This window comes from Macrotis lagotis, chromosome 1, assembly GCF_037893015.1.
Source record: "Macrotis lagotis isolate mMagLag1 chromosome 1, bilby.v1.9.chrom.fasta, whole genome shotgun sequence".
NCBI lineage: Eukaryota > Metazoa > Chordata > Mammalia > Peramelemorphia > Peramelidae > Macrotis > Macrotis lagotis.
Window position 1 is genome coordinate 126754236 of NC_133658.1, and position 24921 is coordinate 126779156.

At 35.0% G+C, this 24921-nt stretch overlaps 1 protein-coding gene across 1 annotated transcript in view; it reads left to right on the top strand.

The window, feature by feature from the left end:
- Positions 1–24921, top strand: part of APLF (aprataxin and PNKP like factor) — a 63552-nt gene that overhangs the window by 14299 nt on the left and 24332 nt on the right. The window contains 6 exon segments of the mRNA XM_074207610.1: positions 3804–3970; positions 6762–6969; positions 7575–7695; positions 12666–12712; positions 12714–12827; positions 14370–14740. Of these exon segments, the coding sequence (XP_074063711.1) occupies positions 3804–3970; positions 6762–6969; positions 7575–7695; positions 12666–12712; positions 12714–12827; positions 14370–14740 (1028 nt within the window).

Below are 24921 nucleotides of genomic sequence, written 5' to 3' on the forward strand. Positions count from 1 at the left end.
CCTCTTGAAAAGCTCCAGCCTCAAAACCTTGATACTTACTAGCTGACTTGGGCAAGTCACTTAACCCTGATTGCCTCACATCCAAGGCCATCTCCAGTCATCCTGAGTCATATCTGGCCACTGGACCCAGATGGCTCTTGGGGTGAAAGTGAGGCTTGTACTTAGCACAGCTCCCTCCTCAGACAAATCCAAATCATATGTTTGGCATCATCTCCCTTTTTGTCATGGTCTTCTTCAAGAATGAAGGACAGTTTTGCTTCTAACACTGTGTTTCTTAATCTGTTCTCCCTTTTAAGTATCCTTTTTCTTTCTCTTGTCCCCTTTCCCTCCTATGTCCTTATTGGGTAATTTACAATTCAATACACAAGTTGAGTATATGTATACAATCCTCTTTCTTTGAACCAATTCCTATGAGAATGAGGTTCAAGCATTGCTCATTTCCCCACCTCCAATTCTCCCTCCATAGTCCTCTTTATATATCTCTTTTATGTGAGAAAATTTTCCCTATTCTGCTTTTCCTTTACCCTTTCTTCCAGTGCATCCTTTTTTTTTCACCCCTTCAATTTTTGAGAGATCATTTCAACAAAATATTTTCACACCGATGCCCTTTATGTACACTGCTTTTAATTGCCCTAATAATGATAAAATCCTTCAGAGTTACATGTATCATCTTCCCATATAGAAATGTAGATATTTTAACTTTATTAATTCTGTTATGATTACTCTTTCATGTTTATTTTTTTGTATTTTTTAAAACTTCTATTTGAATGTTAAATTTTCAAGTCAATTTGGTCTTTTCATCAAGAGTACTTGAAAGTTCTTTACTTTATTAAATATCCATTTTTCTCCTGAAGGTTTACATTCTGTTTTGTTGGGCAAGTTATTATAGTTGTAATTATAGTTTCTTCCCTTCTAGAATATCATATTCTAAGTCTTCCACATTTTTCATTTGAATAAATTTTATATATCTTGACTGTGGCCTCATGATATTTGAATGTTTTTTTTTCTGACTGCTTAAAATATTTTCCCTATGACTTGGGAGCTCTGAAATTTGGCTATAGTATTCCTGAGAGTTTTCCTTTCAGGATCTCTTTCAGGGTAACGATTAAGGATTCTTTCAGTTTCTATTTAGACTTTGAATCTAAGATATCAAGGTAGTTTTCTTCAATAATTTTTTGAAAGATGATGTCTAGGCTCTTTCTTTGATCATAGCTTTCAGTTACTTAATCATTCTTAAATTATCTCTCCTTGATCTCCTTTCTAGGTTAGTTGTTTTTCTGAGATATTTTGATATTTTACATTTTCTTATGTTTTTTCATTCTTTGAACTTTTATTCTTCCATTTGCCTAATTCTAATTTTTAAATTATTTTCTTCAATATTTTTTGTTCCTCTTTTACCAAGCTGTTAATTCTTTATTCATCAGTTTCTTGTGTAAGAGATTGTTGAAGGTCACAGGATGGTCATTGTGTGACTGGGAATGACCTAAAGGTCCTCTTGCCCAGTATACTGTGGCCTACTCACCTGGGTAGGCTTTCCAGATCTTCTCATCCTTTCTTTATGTTTTGTCACTTCCTGGAACATTGTGTGTAAACACTAGGTCTGTGATAGCAGCATTGTATGGGAGTGCTAGCCTGAGGAAGTAAACTTTTATCACCTGCTGTCCATGAGTACAGGGGCCTTGTTTCATTGGCCACTTAAAGAATGCCACTTGAATTGGGAGTAAACCAGGGATTAAAGGGTATTTAAGCCCTTGCATTTGGGTAATTAAAGAAGAACTTGCCATGTTTGTCCCCATCTTTAATATTCGCTTGAGACCTTGACTACAGTTGGACTGAGTGAAATAATAATAGGCTATGAGTAAAGTATAAGTTAGCTGGCTGGCACACAACGTTCTTGCATCACTTTTATTTCTTTGTCCAGTTTTTCCTGCATCATTCTTATTGCTTTCTTTAACTTCTCTTTAACTTTCTTGTTAGGTTTAGTCCAATTAGCATTTTTCTAAAAGCATTTTTTAGGTAGCTGTTTTCTTACTATTCTTTTCTTCTGAGTCTTGGTTCTTTCCTGCCACTATAATAGCTTTTTACGTTAAAAAAATTGTTTTCTGTTGTTGTTGTTTTCATATTTTTCCCCACCCTTGATGCTGAAAGCTTCATCTTAGACTTGTCAAAAAAGATTGAGACTGTTTACCAGGAATTTCCTCTTAGCTTTTTTTTTTCATACAATTTTTAACAACTTTTATTTCTTCCTTTGGGAACTGCCTGTTTATATCCTTTGACCATTTATTTATTGGCAATGGCTCTTATTTTTAATATCTTTGAATCAGCTCCTTATATATCTTGGATATTATTAGACTTTTATCAGAGAAAGTAGTTACCGTTTTCTCCCCTCAGTTACCTAACTTGTTTTAATTTTATTTATGTAAGGCAGTGGGGTTAAGTGAGTTGTCCCATTGTTCAAAAACTTATTTTTTATTAAATCGATTTTTAAACCTTCTATTATTCTCTTTAACACAGACATTTCTTAAGTATATCCAAAGTATCGTTAGACATGAAAACTTGCTCTAAATCTTTAAAAGAGAGATACAAATTAAAAAAACTCTTGAGTTTCACACTGATTAGGTTACTAAAGATAACCAAAAAGGAAAATGGTAATTGCTGGTGGTGTTTTAGTAAAAACAGGTACATTTATTCTCTATTGGAATTGTGAACTTGTTCAACCATTTTGGAAAGTAATTAGAATCTGTACTTAAAAGTTACTACTCTGAGCATAATCTTTAACCAACTACTTACTATTTTACCTCAAAGAAACCAAATTATAAAAAGACTCATATACAAGATACTTATAGTGATTCTTTTTATTATAACAAAGAATGGTTCCCTGTCAGTTGAGGAATGGTTGGACAAATTATGATATATAAATGGACTAGAATAGTATTTTATTTTAAGAAATGACAAAAGTAATTGTTTTTAGAAAAATTTGGTAAGACTTGCATAAGCTGATGCATGGTGAAGTAAGCTAAAGCTAGAGAACAATTTAAAAAATGCTGGTCACATTGTAGAGAGGAAAAAACTAATCACTAAGAATTTAATTTATTATAATATATTAAATTTAATATATACTAAATGTATTGAATTTACATATACTTGAAAAGTTCAACAGTTGAATGTAACAGAAATTCATACCTTTATGTACAATGTTCTTTTATGTTCTACATTGTTTATGGAAATATTTGCTGTTTGTTAAGCTCACAATAAAAAAAATTGAAAAAAGATAATAACCAGTTTTAAGTCTTTAATATGTTGACATGTGAAATGACTTTTAATAAGTCTGAAAGCTATCTGACTGACTCTCATGCATATTAAGAGAGGGAAGCAGTAGGATAAAAGTAGAAATTCTTTTTATTTAAATTTTTTTTATGGGCAAGTATATAATGTCAAACCACTCCAGTATTTTTGCCAAGAAAACCTCTAATAGGGTCACTAAGAGTCAGATTTGACTGAAATATACATATACATATACATATACATATACGTATACGTATACGTATACATATACATACATATACATATACATATACACATACATATACACATATATATATATATATATAGTTATATATGATGATATGATCAGTTTGTTATATTTGACAATATTTAAGGTCAACTTTATAGCTAAATTATAATCTGTTTGAATGCTATATCTTTTTCTATATATAGTTTTATTTTGGCATACTATTAAGAAGTGACAATTGATTCTAAGGAAATTATAGCATATTCTTTATTGTTATTTTTCTGTTTGACAGATTCATATAAATCCTTGTTTTTATCAATCTTCTGAAAAGAACCAGCTATTGCCATTGGAGATAAATAAATGGCATTGGTTGAATCCTGGAGATAGTTTTTCCTTATTAGTTGATAAATATATTTTCCACGTTTTTTCTACACATTTTGAAATGGAATGCACTTTACGGTAAGATCTTATGATTTGATGAGAGTAAAGAATGCTCTGCTATACATTCTCATTTATAGATGTTAAACCCATAAATACTTAATGATTAAGATCTAAGATTAACCTGCACTAGAAATCAAGTGCTTTTCGGAGATTTTTTTCCCTAGAAAACCTTTGACTTTTTGAACAGTTGTACTGCCTAAAAAAGTTATGAAGTTTATCTGTGATTTGTGTTTACCATCGTCTTAAGAATAGATTTATTTTTAGGTAAACAGCCAAGTCTGAAACCAAGAATCAAAAGCTAAATTGACTTCATTGGAACAAATATTTCCCTCCTTTGTATTTTGCCTTTTAAATGTCAAAACTCTTCTCTTTCTTTGTATAACCTGGGCACACTTTGTCTTTCATCCCTTGCCCTAAAAACAATAGAATAGAAAAACTGAGGAAATAAGAAACTAGTAAAAATCAGATATTCAGTGTAGTTTAAAATTCATATTCTGAGCCTTTATGAAGGAATGAAGAAAACTCTACAGCAGAAAAGATTCATGTGATTTGGGTTTTAAAGGACCATTGATGACCATCTTGTTCCTGACTAAATCATCTTCAGTGAGTGATCATCCGCCTTTCACTTGCAAGATTGCTGGTTAGGAAACCTCTACGTCCCCAAGCAGAATTTACTATTTTAAAAATGATTTAATAATTATGAAGTTCCCCCCCTCAAACCTGTCTGCAAACTTCTATCAGTTCCTCTTAGTTTTGCTTTTGAGGGATTAAGCATGTTTTTAATATTTCAGTTAAGTGAATTAACTTTACTTAGTTTGTGTATTTTTAAAATTGGTACTCATCTCCTCTTGGGGACAGTACATCTTACCTTTCAAAAAGTATGAGCTTTCCTACAGTTTTTTAAGCTGAGTATATTTTAATAACCAAATTGAAATGGGTTACTATTTCTAAATAAATAGCTCAGTTGCTAATGGGTTACTGTTTCTAAATAAATGAATCATCTGCTGACATGAAACATTAAGAAACCACTTTTTTGCCCTACATGAACTGAACTCCAAAAATCGTGTTCTAATAAGTGCTTGAGGAGATCAAGAAGATATTGAAATCTCCCAATATAACCAACTGAAGTTATTAAAAATCTTTAATTTTAAAATTATGTTGCATTTGGTAGTCTTTAGTGTATCTATACAAATTAAAACAGGTCCAGAGTCAGGGAGAATAGTATTGGGGCTTGGGATCTATGAAAAGTAAATATTTTAATTAAAACTGAAAATAAGACTCAAAACATTACTGCTGTATTTTTTTTTTAGATTGGAGTATTAGCTAGTATTTTGTGAAAGAAAGAATGTAGAAAGGAATGGTGAACTTTACAAATACCATATTAGACCAGTAATTTTTGTATGTTTATCTGTAAGCCTATTTAAAAGAAACTTAAGTCACCCATTTTATTTTCCTTATTCAGAGAATTTATTATTTTTTCTAGTTCTTTTCATTTTAGGATAATAGTAAAATAAATTTTCTGATAGAGTAGGTTTTCGGTCTTATGTTCACATGTTTGTGTTCTTATGTTCATAGTTCCACTTCATGAAGAATTTTCTATTTGTTGCATTTGAAATTAATTTTTTAGTTTTTGCTTGGATTGCTTTTGGGGAAAATTTTTTTTTTATTCTTGTTAAACAAGTATGAGCTATTTATGCCCCTGTAGGGAGTCCTATTATTGCAAATATTATTCAGAAAATTAGTGGGAATATTGAATTTATACATTGTTAATAAAAATGGGCTACCAAATTTCCATCCCTTTAAAATGTTAAAATCAATTCTTTTCTTAATTTTGTATACTTTATCACATTTGTCTTTTCTACAAATTTTAATTTCTCCTTTTTTCTGTTATATTTCCTGTTTTGATTTTTAATTTCACTATTCAATTTTATTTTAACTGTCTTTCAAAATATAATTTATTGCATTGTTTTTGTTCTGATACTATTTCACCATTCTAGATTTCTCCTACTTGTTCCTAGATTAACTTTAGAGCTGTTCCTGAAAATTGTATGAAAATACAGTTTCATAAATCAGTTCTTGTTTACCATTGCTTTATGTTATAATTAAGAATGTTTTATGTATACTGCTTAAGGAGTTCCTTTGGACTGTCTCTAAAAGTATATATTCCTCAGACTATTTAAAGATCTACATAATCTAGTTCCTGCTGATCTTTCTGGGCTTATTGTACATAGCTCTTTTATGTACTCTATGTTACAGGTTAACTGGTCTACTTGTACCCTTTGTAGCATTCCATCTCCTGTCTCTCTGCCACAATACAGACTGTCTTTCATTGTACTTCTGTACTTTTCCCTCTTAGAATTTTTCACTTTCTTCAAGACTTAGCTCATGGGTCATCTCTTACAGGAAGCCTATCCTTCACAACCACCCCTTCCTGCAAGTGCTGCGTCATACCCTTTGAATTATTTTGTATTTGGTTTGAACCTATTTATATGTACTTTTTTTATCCACATGTTATTTTCTCAATAGAATATAAGCTCCTTAAGGCAGGCATGTTTTTGTCTGTATGTTCCTAGTGTGTAGCAACAACAGTATTTGTATAGTGCTTTAAAGTTTGCAAATATTTCCAAATATTATTATATTAATACCATACAGTATTGGCTTTTGAACATTGTTTGAGAGAATGATCCATAATGCTTGGCAGTTGATTCTAAAAATACTCTATTTATAGCATAGTAGTTAAAATCCTGTTTTATAATGGTATAAGTTTCTTAGCTCTTAATTAACTAACAAATGAAATTTTACTTTATAGAAATAGTCAGGTGCTTGATGGAAATAATCTATTCCATGAATCATCCACATCCCTTGTAAATAATTTTCCTGTTACTACTGAATGTGCTCAATCTCCAGAGGTATCACTGTCACATTGTACCAAACATATTAATAATCCAAGCCAGTGCTCAGAACCAGAGGAAACAGCAGAAGCAGCCATGCCAGTCACTATATCTCAGAATAATTTGGTGAGCAAGTTTTAAGATTTAATCTGATTTTTAGAAGTTCTTTTGATTGGACAGGAGAAAAGTAGAATTAGTTATGATCAGCGAGGCAATATGGGTTCTGTATTTGATCTGCTTTTCAAACTTATCTTTTAATATTTCAAAGGTAAACAAAACATTTAGCAACTCCTGAATAGTTAATAATGGTTTATTTAATGATGGTTCTATATGAAATCACTTATTCTGAATTTACAAATGTAGTTGTTGGGGGCGGCTAGTCGCGTAGTGGATAAAGCACTAGCCTTGGAGTCAGGAGTGCCTGGGTTCAAATCCAGTCTCAGACACTTAATAATTACCTAGCTGTGTGACCTTGGGCAAGCCACTTAACCTCATTTGCCTTGCAAAAACCTAAAAAAAATGTAGTTGTTTCAGTGAATTATTTACAAGTAGTATTACCAAGAGAGGCAGTATGAATGTAGTGTGGAAGTTAGAATATTGGGAGTCAGAATCAGTAAGACCTGCATCAGATCCTATAATCAAAGGGAACTCCCATTCAGGCTGGATTCTTCATCTTGATGACATCACATATCCACATAACATCTAATTTTATGAAATAAATGTTTTTTCAGCTTTTTCCTGCAAAATATAGTGAGAAACCATACTCTGTCCAGAGGAAACGAATCCTCCCAGCTTGGATGGTTCAAGGGGATCTAAATGTTCAAAACCTTGAGGTACCATTTTCCCAGGAAGGTAAATTTATCTTTCTGCTACTAATAGACATTTTAAATTAAACATCACTTAAATTCTTCTGTAAGAATCTATTTGTTAATGTTAGTTAATCATAATTTTCAACCTTTAATATTAAAAAAATTTTAGAAGTTCACACAAAGACTAGTTTAAAAACATGTTATTGTTTTGTGTTTTGTTGAAACAAGGCATTTCTTTCTATTACAACTATGATGCTAATTTTTGTCATATTAATATAAATTAAAAACCTAAGGAAATGACCCATACTGCTAAGTTTTCACTTTTCATTTGCTGACAGTTACTTTAGTTAAAGATGTAGCATGCCAAGATTCATTTTTTTATAGGGTTGACCTTGCAGATTTCAGCGTAGTAAGAAATGGAAACATTATAGTAACAGTCTGAACAATCCCATTGCTTTATTACCATAATAACAGAGTTGGTGAATTTTTGAGCTCTCAAGGTCCTTAGAAATGATCTAGTCCAAAGCCTTATTTTACAGTTGAAGAAGCAGTCTCAGGGGAATTAAAAAGCTTGTTATTTACAATCATTTTTACACAATTACTGGCCTAGAACTTAGGTTTCTAGACTCTTGGTCTAGTATTTTTTTCACACCCAAAATGAGCAATACTTTTTTTTTTGATAGTTGTTATTTTCCACTTGACTAACTGGGGAAAAATATTACTCTTTTTCATGAACTTTAACTTTGATTGTTTAAATCAGGTAGTTTTATAATGCAGACTTTAAAAGGACATTACAGTTGGGAGAAACCTTTATTTGACTTTTTGAGCTCTTCAGTACCTGCCCCCTTCCTATGTATCCTGTTTTCTCTCGCTTTCCTTTCCTTCATGTAATTTATCAGCCAATTGTGCTGGTCTACATGCTGATCTTCACATGTGTATCACCTCTCTAGTAGCTTTCCTGTTCCCTATTTCTTAAAAGCCATTCCTTCTTCACCTCTGTCACTGGACATCCTGGATTCTTTCAAGATAGAAAATGTCATGGAGATAGAAAATCCATTAAATGCAAGCCCCTGTGGGTTGAATCCCTCTTTCCTGATAACTCAACTGCTAGTGCTTTCCCTCAAAAGCTACTTTAGTGTTAAAAACTTTATATTTACAAAAAAATTTTTAACTACCTATATTTGAGAGAGTTAGCATAAGATAGTGAAGAACCCATGGGCCTTGTAGCCTCAAAACTCTCCCATTGCTATTTAAATTTTACATCACTGTTGCAATGCTTAGAGAGCCAGCCTCAGAACTAGCAAGACCTGGGTTCAAGTTGTGACTGACACCTGCCATCTATGCAACCCTGGATAAGTCACTTAACTTGACAGTGGTTTAGGCAGCTCTGACACTTGAAGTCACAGAGAAGATGCTGATCTGTTCTAGTAGAGGAAGTTCCTCACCAGGTCCTATATAATAATGAAATCACAGGCATCTCTGAGTTTTTGTTCATTTATACATGTACTCATTCATCTACGACATCAGGAAGTGAACTAATTTTGATCAGGGAGTTCTTTCATTGTACTTGTCCTTGGAGTTCAGCACAGTGTAGAACCTGGTAGGTACTTCATAAATGTTCATTGATCCGTGGCTCCTACTTGAAGACCTTTCAGTGTTTGGCTGGGATGGCCTTTGAGAACCTAAGCATCTTGAATAGAAACTTTGTCAGTATTTAAGACAACCTGACAATCAATTATACTGAAATGGACTATTCTTTGTCAATAATGCTTTTTTTTTTTTTTTTTGCAAGGCAATGGGGTTAAGTGGTTTGCCCAAGGCCACACAGCTAGGTAATTATTAAGTGTCTGAGGTCGGATTTGAACTCAGGTGCTCCTGACTCCAGGGCTGGTGCTCTATCCACTGCTCCACCTAGCCGCCCCACCTCCAACAATGCATTTTTGATGGAATTTATTCAACAAAATTCTATTTTGTATTGCCCATATGACTTTGTTCTGAATTGATTGAAACAGTTTCCCCCAAATTACCATTAGCTACTATTATGTTCTACTTGACAGGGTGCCAGATTAAATTTGAACCACCTTTTTGTGTGCTGAGGATAATGAGATCATTTTGATAATGTTCTCAACACATATTAATGTAGAACACAAAGTACTGAAATGAAAAAAGACAACCTTCAGAATGGCAAGGAAAAAATGGTTTGTGCCCAGGCCTGTCTTTTAGAAGTTTGTACTCTTAGGTTGTGATTCTTCTGACAGTGCTTTTAGGCTAGTTAATATATTCTTGTGTTAATTTTTTTTAAAAACTGGAAAATCAATCATATTCCTGCTGTGTACCTACCTCTTTGCAGATACAGATATAAAGAGTGAAATAATTCCTACTCTCAAGAGATTATATTTCATCATGAGAGACAAATGGGAGACACATATGTAGAATAAATAGGAAGCGGATATATATATATACATACATATATATATATACATATATATATATATATATATAAACTAGTTAAGTACAAGGTAGCTTAGGAGGAAGGAATTAGCGGTGGTGGGTATTAGAAAAGGCTTCAAGGAGATAATATTTGGATTTAATCATTAAGGAAGTGAGAGATTTTATGAGGTGGAGATAAGAAGAGAGTATGTTCTAGACAGGGGAGTGGCAAAGTCATGGAGATAGGAGATAGAATTCCTTTTTGAGGAATAAAAAATCAGCTACAGTTTTAAGTAAGCAGAGTTTTCTCTACAATCTAAATTGCAGGGTTTGTTTTAATTTGGTACAAATTTAGACTGTAGAAACACCTTATACAGTTTGTATTGAGTGTATTTTACAATATTAATAACATTCATATGAATACGGAGTCCTGAGGAATTTCTGAGTCATTAAAAGATGTAAATGATATTCACAATAGTTAGTCCAACCTCAGCTTTAGCACTTAGTAGTGTGAGATCATGGACAATTCAGTTGGAGATACAAGATTCAGTTTCCTCATTTTAAAAATAAGTATAGTTTTAAGTTGGGAAGTGAAGTGCTAGGTCTGCTGTATCATCCATGAAGGGAACTTGTGGTATAGAATTAGTCCCCACCAATGCAGCTCTTTAGTAATTTAGTTTTACATAGTTACTGGGGTTCCTGAGAGGTTAAGGGACTTAGTCAAGGTCACCTGGTTAGTATACAATGGATCACTGAACTAGAGTTGAGGAGATCTCAGAGGCCACCAGACTTCTGATCTCTTCATTTTTACAGATGTGGAAACAGACCCAGAGAAATTAAGTATCTGGCTCAAGGTTACAGAGTAATAGTTGTAGTAAGCATCAGCATTAGAATTTGAACCCAAGTCTTCTGACTCTCAAGAACTAGCGATTTTTCTATGATACCATGTGTTAGAGCTTCATATCTTTGAGACTCTAAGGCTAACTGGAAAGCTATCATATTATTACTAATCTTACAATATTGCTTTGAATTTCAAATGAAATTTTATATATAAGTATATATATATATATACATACATACGTACATATTTTGCTTTGTATAATCAGTTATATTAATGTCAGCTTCTGTTAGTTCTATGCCTTAAATTTCTATAAAGGAAGCTATATGATACTCTGTTTACAGACAACTATATTCCTAAGTTATAATGCTCTCAAGAGCAACAATCAGTCAGTCAACAAGTAGTTAAGTACTGACTATGGTACAGCTTTTGTGCTTTGTACTGAGGAACATATAAGTTAATAAAAGGAAACCACTATTTTCCAAAAAACAAAATTTATATTTGCAGATAATGATGCTAATGGAGAATGCATTAGAGTGTTCTTCATTGTGACTCTGTGTCATAGAAAAAAAATAATTTATATGCCTAGGTAGAAGTGTCAATGACTAACTAGTACTTAAATGACTAAAGTTTTCTAGTTTGAGTCATGCATTAAAATTGGAGTTGTTTTTATTTTTAGACCTATTTCAAGTATCCTTCTTGGAGATAGTTGTGTAGAATGAAGTGATATTTTCCTGTCTTTCATTTCATTATGATAAGGAAGTAACTCTTGAGTTTTTAGTTTTGAGACCAAATTAGTGGGACTTCAGCTTGGGCAGGTCTTATAAGGCAAGGAAAGCCAGCTGATGAGACTGTATTTATTATCTAGTATCTGAAACCAGTCCATTTAATTTAGGAGAGTTTCATACCAGAATTGACTGCCTAGGTAATATTGTCATAGCAAGGAGATGTTTGAATGCAAGAGTTTGGGCCTATATTGGTAGGGCAGGATTCTCAGCAGAACCAGGGCTTCTTGAAATGAGAAAAGGGTATTGGATCATGTATTAAATGCAGAACCACCAGCCTCAGTCTGCATTTTGACCATAGCTTGGCAAACTATGTGTGTTAACAATAAAAGCAACACTGTTCCCCCAGCACCTAGCACTGGCTTGGCACACAGTGATTGACTTATTGACTTGACTGTTTAAATAATATTGAATTTTTAACTCTTGAGAGAGCCAATTCCTTAAACTGTTTCAGTTGTATTCACATTTGACTTTGTGTTGCCTGTGATACAACTTCAAGTATATTAAACTATAGTGTCTTTATTTAATAAAATTTTGAATTTAACCTACCTATCATCCATATAAGATGACATTTACCTTCTTAGTGCCTACACATAAACAAAATTTATTAACATTGTTGGATTAAAAGCTCCCATGAAAGAATCTTAAGTTAGTATATAGACATGGTGTAGGATCCTGCCCTCTGAGTCTAGGGTTGCAGGTTCTTCTGTGTTTGAATTCACTTCTCTGGGCTCCCTTTTCCATATCTGTGAAAGGAAGGAGTTGGACTGATGGTTGAAATCATTTTTCATTCTAAAGCTGTGATCTGATTTACTTATTTTCTATTAGAATAATCAGGTATAAAAATCGCTGTAGATTTGTAAATGATTATTGGGCAATTGACATTAATATAAATGGAAAATTAACTTAGTATGATCACAATGCCTAGTAAAGTGTATAGTGTATAATTTATTTTTTAAGATAATGGAATAACGAAAGGAAGAATCTGCAAGTATCCAAAACCATCAAAAAGAAAAAAAAAGGTTGGTTTCCTCAGAAAATTCAGAAAATATTGAAGTAGAACAAGATCCAAGGGAAGAGTTCAGGGTTACTGACCAGGAAGACTCTACCAGTTCAACAAAGGTAATTTTTAAGAAAATCTAATTTTTCCTTTTCTTCCATAGGTGTTCTATTTAGGAAGCATATAGTATTGCATGGCCATGTCAATATGAAACAAAAGTATTTATAGTTTGATTGTTTCAGTCATGTATTTGCTAAAATTTCTAGATAGTATAAATTCCCACTTTGCTTTTTGTTTTTTGACTACAAAAGAAGTATTCAGTTTGGTATAGAGAAAAATTCTACCCTGAAATTATCCTTGGTATAGAGCAAAATTCTACCCTTCTTTCAACAAGATATCCCTCAGTCATTTGTCAAAAATTACAAAAGATTCCTTTAAGAAACAAAAAAAGTTTTTATTCATTGATTATTAATATTAAGTGAGATACAAAGTAGGGAGATAATGTTCAGCAAAAGTGTTTCCACTACTGAGGAAGTCTAGCCCAGAGTCCAAATGGAAGAGGAATTCTAGATTCAGAGGGCCTTCAGATGCTTCCATTTGCATTTGAGATTCTATGACCATTGCACTGAAAACCAACATCTAACTGAGCCTACTAAATTAGACTTGCTCAAGAATCTAAACTAACTACTCTCCTGGGAACAGCCAAGTGGATAAAGAATGCTGGTGTCTAAATTATGGTGTATAGTTGAGTGGGCACCAGATAGCTCAAGTCTGTCATTAGCTATAGACACCTGTCAGACAATATAGTTGGGCAGTGAATCTGGTTCAAAATTTAATATGAGAAAGAGAGCAAGAAAGACTGCCTTTGGGAACTTAATCAATATCTCTAAGGATCCAAAACTTCTTGAACAAAGGTCTTTTTTAGTACCAGAACTCCTCCAGTGATGCTCTATGACATAGAGTCATGTTCTACCACAGTCTTTGATGAAATGAATTTGTGGGACACCCGGAGAACAATGTATATGCATAACTAGAATAAGGTGGATCATGTTGCCAAGGAAGAATTGTGCAGTAGAAGCAGCATATAGAATAATTAGGGAAAGAGGTAACCACAGATGAGTAGCTTCGCTGAAGATTCCCAATCAGGAATCCCTCTTCATCTGTTTTTGGAATCCTTTGATTCCTGGGCTGTTTTCTCCCTCTATTTGTATTCCCAGAGCCTAGCACAGGGTCTGGCACATAGTATTGTCTAATAAATGCTTTTTGACTGACTGATAAGAGACAAATAGAATAAGAAAACATGGGTGGTTTTTTATCTGGAGGGAATTTGTATCCAAGGCATTGATATCATAAATTCTTTGAAGTAGAGAATAGCTGCAATAAAAAAATGTTCTTTTGTATTATGAACAATTTTTGTATTCACAAAGAAAAGAAATTTGAAATTTCAACTTTTGAGGTCTCATCTTTTCAATTTAGAAGTCATATCCTAGCAATATGACCTGGGCAAATCATTTAACTGTCTGGTGTTCCCAGGCATCTCTCTAAATTTTGGGAAATGCAATTGGAAGGAAGTGCAATAGAGAGTAAACAAAATGGATCCTGTAATTTTAAGGTTCTGATAGTAATAATGATATGTTGTAATTTATTTTTGGTTTGTTTTATAGGAAGTTAGTGGATCATCTGTTGTAATAGGTGGAAGTAAAACAGAGATGTCTAAGACTAAATCTGAAAGATCTGAAATCCCAGGAAAGCAAATTGATGAAAATCTCTATGATGAGGACTGTGAATATAGAGCATCTCCTAGGAGCAAAGGAAATAAGATGGATGAATATGAAAAAGATGTGTCTGTGGAATATTCTGGGAATCCCAAGAGTCACCATGAAAGCTTACTCCAGAATAAGAACCAAGGACCTGACCCAGAACTGAACTCTGACCCTGAAACTTTGAATTCAACTAAAAGCATAGATATTCCACAAGATTCTGAGGAAAATCATTCCAGGAGAACACCTTGCATTTATGGAGCAAGTTGCTACAGGTAAAAAGGGATTGCATATAAAGAAACTCTGTATATTACCAGTCTTGTTACTTTAGGGATATGTATTAGGGGTCAAAACATATGCCCTAAAATATGAAAAAGACATGATTTGACACACTGGGTTATAAAGTGGTGCTTCAGTTTTGAAAAAGCAAAATCTTGTAAAGGTTTTATTCCACTTTAATAGATTAAGTAAGTGATAGATTGTAAGTGATGTTAAAAAAAACTTATAGGATTTTGTAGTTTGGGGGTAGGCAGGATATTTATTCATACTTATTAATACAATGCAATAATGATACTTGTTGATACAGTATATAACCCATAGGGAAATACTGAAAATAGCCTAGCAATGAAATTTAACAAAATAATTTGAATAAGCCTAGGTATATGTTACCTTTGACCTTTTTATACAGTAGTGAGACTTCTTAAAAAATAACTATTTTTACTCACATGGCAACCAACTTAGCCTAGTTCTTCATCATTTCTTGCATGGATGATGCCGTAAATTCTTTTTTGTCTTTAATATTTATTTATTCTCATTTTATACAAATAATTTTTTATACATTAATAAAATATTCTTGTTTAAGAGTAAACAAAATACCCCCTTCCCCCAAAAATATAGACTTGCTTGAGCGATAAAGGGGAGAGAAAAAAATTGAAATGAAAAAGAAAAAAATAATAGTAATTGTAGGTATGGCCAGGTGGTGCAATGGACGGAGCACCAGCCCTGGAGCCAGGAGCACCCGAGCCCACATCTGGCCCTGTACACTCAACAATCACCCAGCCATGTGATGTGCAAGCCACCCCAACCCACTGCCCTGCAAAAACCAAAAAAAGAAAAAAAAAGATCCAAAATATAATAAAATAGAAATAGTATTAGGGGTGTCTGGGTGGTGGACAGAGCACTGGCTCTTGAGCCCAGAGCACCTGGGTCCAAATATGGCCTCAGACACCCAATGGTCACCCTGCTGTGTGGCCCTAGGCAGGCCAACCCAGCCCCATTTGCCCTGCACCCCCCTCCCAAATAATAATAACAAAAAATGTGCTTCAGTCTGTGTTCCAACACCACCAACTCTGTCGCAGGTGGATCACATTTTTTTTATGATAAGTTCATCACAAAAGTTACTTCCATATTTTTCCACCATTGCCATTGCTGATCACAACTCCCTCCATTCGTTTTTCTCCACTACCATGTACTATATTTTCTCTCTCCTTTCACTCTGACTCTGCTGTAGGGTAGCTGAGTGGTGCAGCAGACAGATCCCTGGCCCTGGGGCCAAGAGGCCCTGAGCCCCCATACCACCCCTTAGGCCCAGCATCCACCTGGCCCTATGGTCCCGGACAGGCCATCCAATCCCAGCCCCTTGCAAGAAGTAAAAAAGAAAGTGTGTTATATCTGACCACTCTCCCACCATGGTCCATCCTCTCCTCCTTCATTCACATCCCCACCCCTTCCCCTTGTCCCCCTTCTCTCCTTCTTACTCCAGATGTTTATACCCCATTGAGTATATATACTGTTTCCTCTCCTAGCCACCTCTGATGAGAGAGAAGATTCCCTCATTCCCCCTTGCCTTCCCCTCTTCCATATAATTGCAATAGCTCATTGTAATAAAGGAAAATCTTATTATATGAAATATCTTAGTCTATTCCTCCTCTCCTTTTTCTTTCTCCCATTCCATTTCTCTTTTATCTATTGACTTCATTTTTACACCACAATATATCTTCAAGTTCAGTTTTCTCCTGTGTTTCATCTATAAAAGCTCCTTCTACCTGCTCTGTTAATTGAGAAGGTTCATGTGAGTATTATCAGTATCATTTTTTCTATACAGGAATGCATGCAATTCATCATCATTAAGTCCCTCACATTTTCCCCTTCTTCTCTACTCTCTGTGCTTCACCTGAGTCCTGTATTTGAAGATCAAACCTTCTGTTCAGCTCTGGTCATTCCAACAGGAACATTTGAAATCCCCCTGGTTCATTGAAAGTCCATCTTTTTCCCTGGAAGAGGACATTCAGTTTTGCTGGGTAGTTGATTCTTGGTTGCATTCTAAGCTCTTTTGCCTTCTGGTATATTATATTCCAAGCCCTATGAGCTTTTAATGTACTTGTTGCTAAGTCCTGTGAGATCCTGATTGCAGCTCCACAGGATTTGAATGGTGTCCTTCTGGCTGCTTGTAATATTTTCTCTTTGACTTGGGAGTTCTGGAACTTGGCTATAATATTCTTGGGGGTTGGTTTTTTGGAATCTCTTTCTCAGGGAGATCTGTGGATTCTCCCCATTTCTATTTTGCCCTCTGCTTCTAGGATATCAGGGCAATTTTTCTGTAGTAATTCTTTGAAAATGATGTCAAGGCTCTTTTCCTGATCATGACTTACAGGTATTCCAATAATTTTTAGATTATCTTTCCTAAGTCTGTTTTCCATATTAGTTGTTTTTTCAATGAGATATTTCTTCTAATTTTTCATTCTTTTGGTTTTGAAGTATTGAGTTCTGATTTCTCGTAAATTCATCAACTCCCTGAGTTCTATTCTTTGTCTGAAGGATTTGTTTTCCTCAGAGAGCTTTCTTATCTCTTTTTCCATCTGGACAATTCTGCTTTTTAAACTATTCTTCTCCTCAATAACTTTTTGAACTGTTTTATCCATTTGACCTAAGCTGGTTTTTAGCATTTCTTAAGCATTTTTTTGGATTTCCTTGACTAAGCTGCTGACTTCATTTTCATGTTTTTCCTGCATCTCTTTCATTTCTTTTCCCAGTTTTTGTTCTATCTCCCTCATTTGATTTTCAAAGTCTTTTTTGAGCTCTGTCATAGCCTGAGCCCAATTTCTGTTTTTTTTCTTGGAGTCTTTAGATACAGGAGCTTGTGCTTCCTCATTTTCAGTGTTTTGATCCTTCTTGGGCTCACAGGCAAAATATTTCTCAATGGTGTTCCTCTTTTTTCTCTGCTTGCTCATTTTCCCAGCCTAAGCCTGTTTTTGCGGTTCTTCCTGAGCTTTTGGCACACTCCCACAAGGGTCTCAGTGTGTGAAGCTCTGTCCTCCCTCCTGGTCTGTGAATGACCATATGTGCCCCCCCTCTGCCACAGGGCTGAGGTGGGGGGGCCCTGGTGTTCTATGGGGGGCATAGACTGCCATCAGGATCTGAATGTGGTCAGAACCCTAGCGTCTTGTTCAGGGGCAGAGGACTGCAGTCTCTCTCTTAACTCCCCTCCCTAGATTCAATGGGCTCATGCCCTGGGGGCTCCTGCTTACCGGCTCCACATGCTTCTGTTTCCTGGGCTGCAGCAAGACCACTTGCTGTGTGCCCTGAGGGCTGGGCTTCACGTGCTCACTCTGTTAGAGGTCCCCCTGCTCTTCCCCCAAGTTGTGCCCGTTGCTCCCTGGGGCATAGGTCAGGAACCCCCCCCCCCCCCCCCAAGCTGCGGCTCCCAGCGCCCTGGGCCTGCCTCCAGGAGGCTGAAGTTCTTTTGCTCTGGTGGGCCGCCCCTCCAACCCTAGGAAGCAGAGCCTTTCTGCTCTTTTCCAGGTTACCTTCAGTAGAACTGCCTCACTGGGTCCCTCTGTAGATTCTGTCTCTCAAAAATTTAGTTAGAATCCTTAGTTTATAAGTTTTATGAGAGCATGCCTAAGAGATGTTCCTCTCTTGTCGCCATCTTGGCTCTGCCCCGGTAGATTCTTAAATGATATTCTGTCTCATTTTACAATTCTCCAATCTATGCTCAAGCTGCCAAAGGAATTTTTCTTCCCTCCCCAGTAAACTCCATAGGCTCTGTTGCATTTATAATAAACACAGCCTGGCTCAACCCATCTTTTCAGCTTTATTAAACATCACTTGCTTGTCCAGCCAAACTGATCTTCTTCCTCCTGCACAGCTGTCCATCTCCTTTCTTCACATTGCCCAGATCCTAGGCTCTCCCACCTCAGCCTTTTGAATCCCCCATTTCCTTTATACCTCAGCTCATTATTACCTTCTCTGTGAAGTCTTTCCTCATCTTCTCTCTCACCAACTCCTAAAGTTATGTTGTATTTATTTTGTAGATATTCTGCATAGACTTGTTGATATACATTTTATCCTTAGCACTTTGAGAGATTCATATTTGTAGAACACAGTTCTTGACAACCCAGCAGGTGCTTAATAAGTGCTTGTCATTCTTTGTAGTTTTCTACAATCTGATCTGCTTTTCTTTATGTTGTTTTATCATTCCTACCTACCTGTAGTATACTTTATGGTGCTAAAACCTAATAGAGTTGAAAAGATGATGATGCTTTTATTTGGATTCTAGTCTTCTGTTCAGTCTATTTGGTTTTTGTGTCTTTTTTAACGTTAAAAATAAGAAAGCAATATTTTGCAGATCTCTATGACATTAAAAAGGAAATGTGGTTCATTTTTTTTATAATTTGTTAACTGCTTCTATTTCCATTCATAAATCTTCAAACCAGCTATTACACTTTCTATGTGCCATCTTGTCCTGGTTGTTGAGAATACAAAGACAAAAAAACCCCTCTTATAGAAGGTGTCTCCTGAGCTGATGGGGAAGATTCTAAGAGAGGCAGGCTAGGAGCCAGAGAATTCAGGAGGTGGCTAAGAGAGGGCCATGACATAAGGGAGGCTATGCTGTTGGGGGTGGGGTGCAGAATCACCAGCCTCACAGCCTCACTCCTCCTCTTCACTGAGTCCAGAGGTCAGATTGGATTAGGACCACAGTGGGAGACAGTGACCTTTAAGGTTAGGTAAGAAAAAGATGAGAAAAAGAATTGCCACCTTTACCTTGTTAAAAAAAATCAAACTGGGAAGGGAAGACCCTCAGAGTTTCAGGAAGGAAGGAAGAAAGGAAGGAGGGAGGGAGGGAAGGAAAGAAAGAAAGAAGAAAGGGGTTGCATATTGTTCATCATAGCCAATATGGTTGGATTGTAGAGGGAATGAAGGGAAGTTTTATTCTGGAAATGTAGGATGGGTTGATTTGGGGAAAAAGGAGTTTCTGTTTGATCCTAAAGGTGATAGCAGTGGAATTCATTGAGTGGGGATTATAAGGAATGACATGGTCACAACTGCACTTTAGGAAAATCACTGTGTGCTTGAGGATAGATTGAAATGGGGAGATATGAGACCAAGTAGAAGGCTTTGTAGGAGTCTGAGTGAGGGGTAAGGAGGGTCTGAATTAAGATGGTGCTGTGTGCAGGAAGAGGAGGCATGTGGGAGAAATGTGAAGATCCACCTGACAAGATTTGTGAATGAATGTCAGAAGAACCGGTGATAACACTGCCATTGGGAACCTGAATGATGGGCAGGACAGTGGTGCTTTTAATAGGAAGTTTGGAAGAGTGGTGGGTTTGGGGGGAGAAATAATGAGTTGTTTTAGACATGTTGAGTTGAGATGCTTATGGAGCATTCAATTCAAAATGGCCAGAAGGCAGTAGGTGGTAATGGACTGAAGATCATAAGTTGATAATTAAACCCTTGAGACCTGATAATGTCACCTAGTCAGAGTTTAAAGTGAAAAAAGAAAAAGCTAGTATACTCTTCTTCCATCACTATAGTGCAGACATGAGTCCTTTGACTACTTAAAGTTTCTATTTCCCTGTATTTATTGTCTTTGATAATGCATTCATCATTGCTTATGCTTTTCTTTTATAAATGACTTGCTGTCTTTGCTCTTGGATTCCTATCTGGGTTATTTCCAGTGTCTTCTACAGTAGCCAAATGTAGTTAGATCTCCTGCTTTGTCATTCTCCATTTTCAATTCAAAGTCCACATGATCAAAAGAAGTCTCTAGGCAAATACTTCTTTTCAGTTCTTTCAAAGAGCTTAAATAATTTGCCCATGCTTGATGTTAACAGATTTAGCTTTAATACATTCTAATTTGCAACTAGTTTTAAAACTTATTTTCATAAGTGTGCTATTCAAATATTCTTCCTGAAAAATATTTACCAGTATCTAGTTTGTAGACCAAAATCTTTTCAACAGTCTTTTCAATAATATGTACTAAATAGGGGTCGGATGAGAAGGGACAACTGTGTTGGGCAATATCAGACAGGTATTTAAGACTGAGTGATCCTTCAGAGCATTCAGGCTTGATAGATAGTGAAACAGTTTAACAAAACTCAACCCTTGAAGTGTTAGCTGAAGTGGTAGTATTGATAATCTTTTCTATGAATGAAAGCTCAGAATTCCATTTATATTTCTCTAATAAAATGATTTAGATAAGGATGTCTTCTTTTGAAAATTACCTATTCAAATCCTTTGATCATTTATATATTGAAGAATGGCTTCAGCTAGGTGGCACATTGGATAGATTTCAGGTTTATTTATTTTACTTTATTTTTTAAAAAACTAACTCTTTAGTTTTATTTATTAGATAAGTAGTTTTCTTGCTCTCAATTTTATTAATCTACTTTGATTTTCAAATTTCTAATTTGGTATGTAATTGGGGATCTTTAATTTGCTCTTTTTCTAACTTTTTTAGTTGTATACTCAATTCACTGCTCTCCTCTTTCTCTATTTTATTCATATGAGCATTTAGAGATATATAAAAATTTCCCCTAAAAACTGCTTTGACTGCCTCCCATGAATTTTGGTATGATGTTTAATTGTTATCATTTTCTTGGATGAAATGATTATTTCTATGATTTGTTGTTTGTTTCACTTGTTCTTTAAAATTAAGTTATTGTGTTCCCAATTAATTTTTGTTTTATCTTTTCATGCCCTTTAATTACATATAATGTTTATTGCATCATGATTTGAAAAGTATGCAGTTATTATTTCTGCCTTTCTGCATTTGATTGTAAAGTTTTTAATGCCCTAGTACATGGTCAGTTTTGGTATAGGTGCCTTATATTGCAGAAAAAAATGTATATTCTTTTCTATCCCCATTCAGTTTTCTCCATAGGTCTGTCATATTTAAGTTTTCTAAGATTTTATTCACCTTCTTAACTACCTTCTTGTTTATTTTGTAGTTAGATTTATCTAGTTCTAAGAGAGGGAATTGAGGTCCCCTACTATTAGTTTAGTTGTTTATGTGTCCTTATATCATTCAAGGAGCAGTGGTTAAAGAACTGACCCAGAAGTCAGGAGGACTTGAGTTCTAACTCAGTCTCAGACACTAGCTGTGGGACTCTGGGCAAGTCACTTAATCCTGATTGACTCAAGTTCAGGGTCATCTCCAGTCTCCTGATTCCTATCTGGCCACTGGACCCAGATGACTCCAGAGGAGAAAGTGAGGCACAGCACTTCCTCTCTTAAATCTAATTCATGTGCTTGTATGGCATCACCTCCCTGATGTCATGGTCTTCTTTGAGAATAAAGGATGACAACGACAACAACATTGGATAGAGAACTGGCCCTGGAGTTGGGAGGACCTGAATTCAAATGTAGCCTCAGATACTTGATACTTATTAGCTATGTTAATTGGGCAAGTCACTTAACCCCATTCCCCCTCCCAAAAAGAATGACTTTTGTTCTTATTAATTTGAATTAATTACTTAAATAGTCTGATTGTGAATCTCGTAACAAGGAAACCTAGTTGACTTATAATTTTAATTATACTGATTTTGATTATGCAAAAAATCCTTCAGATTTTATAATTAAAATTATCAAATTTTTTCTTCTTTGGTCCTTTCTGTCCCTCATTTTACATGATCTTCTCCCCTACCTATAGATCTGAAAAATAATTTGTGTCTTATTTTTTTTCTTTGTTTAAGATAATATCCTTTTTGTTTGATTCATGTATTCGGAGTTTATCTTGTACAGTGTGAAATATTGGTACAATATTTTTTCTACTGTTGCATACTGACCATTCACTACATTTTTCACTAAGACATATTAACTCCAGCTTCCTTTTTCTCCATAAGCATTATTTCTAAATAAAAGGACTCTCTATATATGGTATGTCATGTTAACCTCTAAAAACAAATGTGACTACTGACAGTATCAACAGTCAGTGGGTAGTCCTGACATCCTAGAGCGGTAAGATTCACAGACTTTGTGGAAGTTTTACCATAACCAAAAAAGTACTAAGATCCCAGGTTGAGATTAGTCATTCCTCCTGGCATATCCTCCAAGACATACCTCCTGTTTGATATCTTGTTCTATCCTGAATCGAGCACTGCTCCCTTGATGGATAAAGCCAGAAACTTTTCCAGATTCCACTTTCTAATAGTGGAATAAGCCACTCTCTCCCAAACTCCATTTTTTGGGGTTCTAGTTTTTTAGTTGGGACCCTACATATGCCTCAATGAATTTAGAGAAATATTAATAAATGTGTATGTTAATCTTATTCTGTTTTGTTCTTGAGATCAAACTCTGGAGGTTAACACATTAAATTTAATTATTTTTTAAAGCCAAACTCAGATGTCATCAATCATAATTTCTCTGAGTTGAAAAGATCTTGATAATTGAATCCAATCGTTCCTTCCATTTTAACAAAGGGAAATTTTTAAAAGCTCAAACAATTTTTAAAAAGAAGTCTAATTTCTCATTTAGAAAAATGAGTGAACTTGTCATTCCCTTACACATGTACATTTCATTCTTTACAGCAGGGGTCAGCAGCAGCACTAGGTATGAGACTAGGAAATGGGAGAGGGGGAAAAAAAGGAGATTCTTACTGGTAAAGCTTGTAGGAAGTGACTAGAAGATGCTGGAACTTGTGCTTAATAATAGCTTTCAAGGATTCAGGATTACTCTGTATTAGATGAAACGTCAACTTTTATTCCTCTAGAGGAGGAGAAGGAAATAAGCATTTATATTGTATCTACCAGGTAACAAATACTTTATTAAATGCTTTTTGCAAATATTATTTCATTTGATTCTCAAAATAACCATGCCAGATAGGAACATTATTATTCCCATTTTATATTGAGGCATTTGAGGGTAATAGAGGGTAAGTGACTTGCTCAGGGTCCCACAGGTATCTGAAACCAGATTTGAACTAGATCTTTGTGTTTCCAGGACTAGCTCTCTACCCACTCTCTCACCAACTGCCTCTGCCAAATTAAACCACTATCACTCCCTTGATCATCATCTCACCCCTCATCCTCTGAAAGGGACAGCCCTGGACCTTGAACTGAGTAGCACTGGGAATAGCAACCCTTCCAGCCCAGCTCTGGTAGCTACCATCTTGGGAGACTGCCCCGGGTATCTGCTTCTGCAGAAGAGAAAGTCCTTGCCACCAAGTCCTGGGCATGCTCATATGACTCAGCATCAGAAACTGTTACAGTTTTATCAATGGAAATGTCATAAAGAGTGTTATCATCTGCTCGGTTGCTATACCCTGAGTACCATGAAATCTTTCCATCTGACTATACCAGAAATCTTTCCTATGAAACCTCCCCCTTAGAGTAGAACCTGCTTTACTTTTCTATTTGCTGCCACAGAACTGAACACATGCATACTAATTCATCACCTGAGCCTATTCTTATTAGAATACATTGTATTCTCTTGGAGGGGAAATAGCTAGATTCAGGCATAAGAATGTTCCATGAAATATATGTATGCTATCAAATGAGATGCCATTTGTAAAAGCTTAGCTCCATTTGGCATGGAGTAGATGCTATAGAAATACTTATTCCCTTCTCCCTCCTAAGAATATGTATATATATATATATATATATACACTCTCTTTTCACAAAATACTTCATTCTAAGAGATTAAATTGACTTTTTTTGAAATTTTCAACTTAAAATTTTTTCTCAATAATTCACACACAAAGAAATACATTCATTTGGTCTTATCCATGTTCTTATTTCAATAGTGAACTTTTCTTTAGAATAAAATCAATCAAGATAGAAGCCACAAACACCCTGTATTTTTTTATCTTGACCTTCAACTTTTCAGTTTTAACTACAAGTTGATAATTATTATCCAACTATTCTATTTCTAAACTCTCACTTTCAAGAAATAAAATTCTATTTTATTCAATAAATATTGAGTTTACATTGTTGTCATAAATTCACTTATTAAAAAACAAACAAAAAACGCTTTACTCCTTACAACAGGAAAAATGTGTTCCATTTTCCTTTTTTTACCTTTTGAATAGAGTATTCAGTTTTTCCAAAAAAAAATCCTTAATATTATCAACAAATAAAACATTATCAACCATTTTAAAATGTTATTGTATTCTCTGGTATGCTTAAGTTTTATCAGCAAATTTGCAATCTTGAATTAATACCAGAATATTTTTGGATTT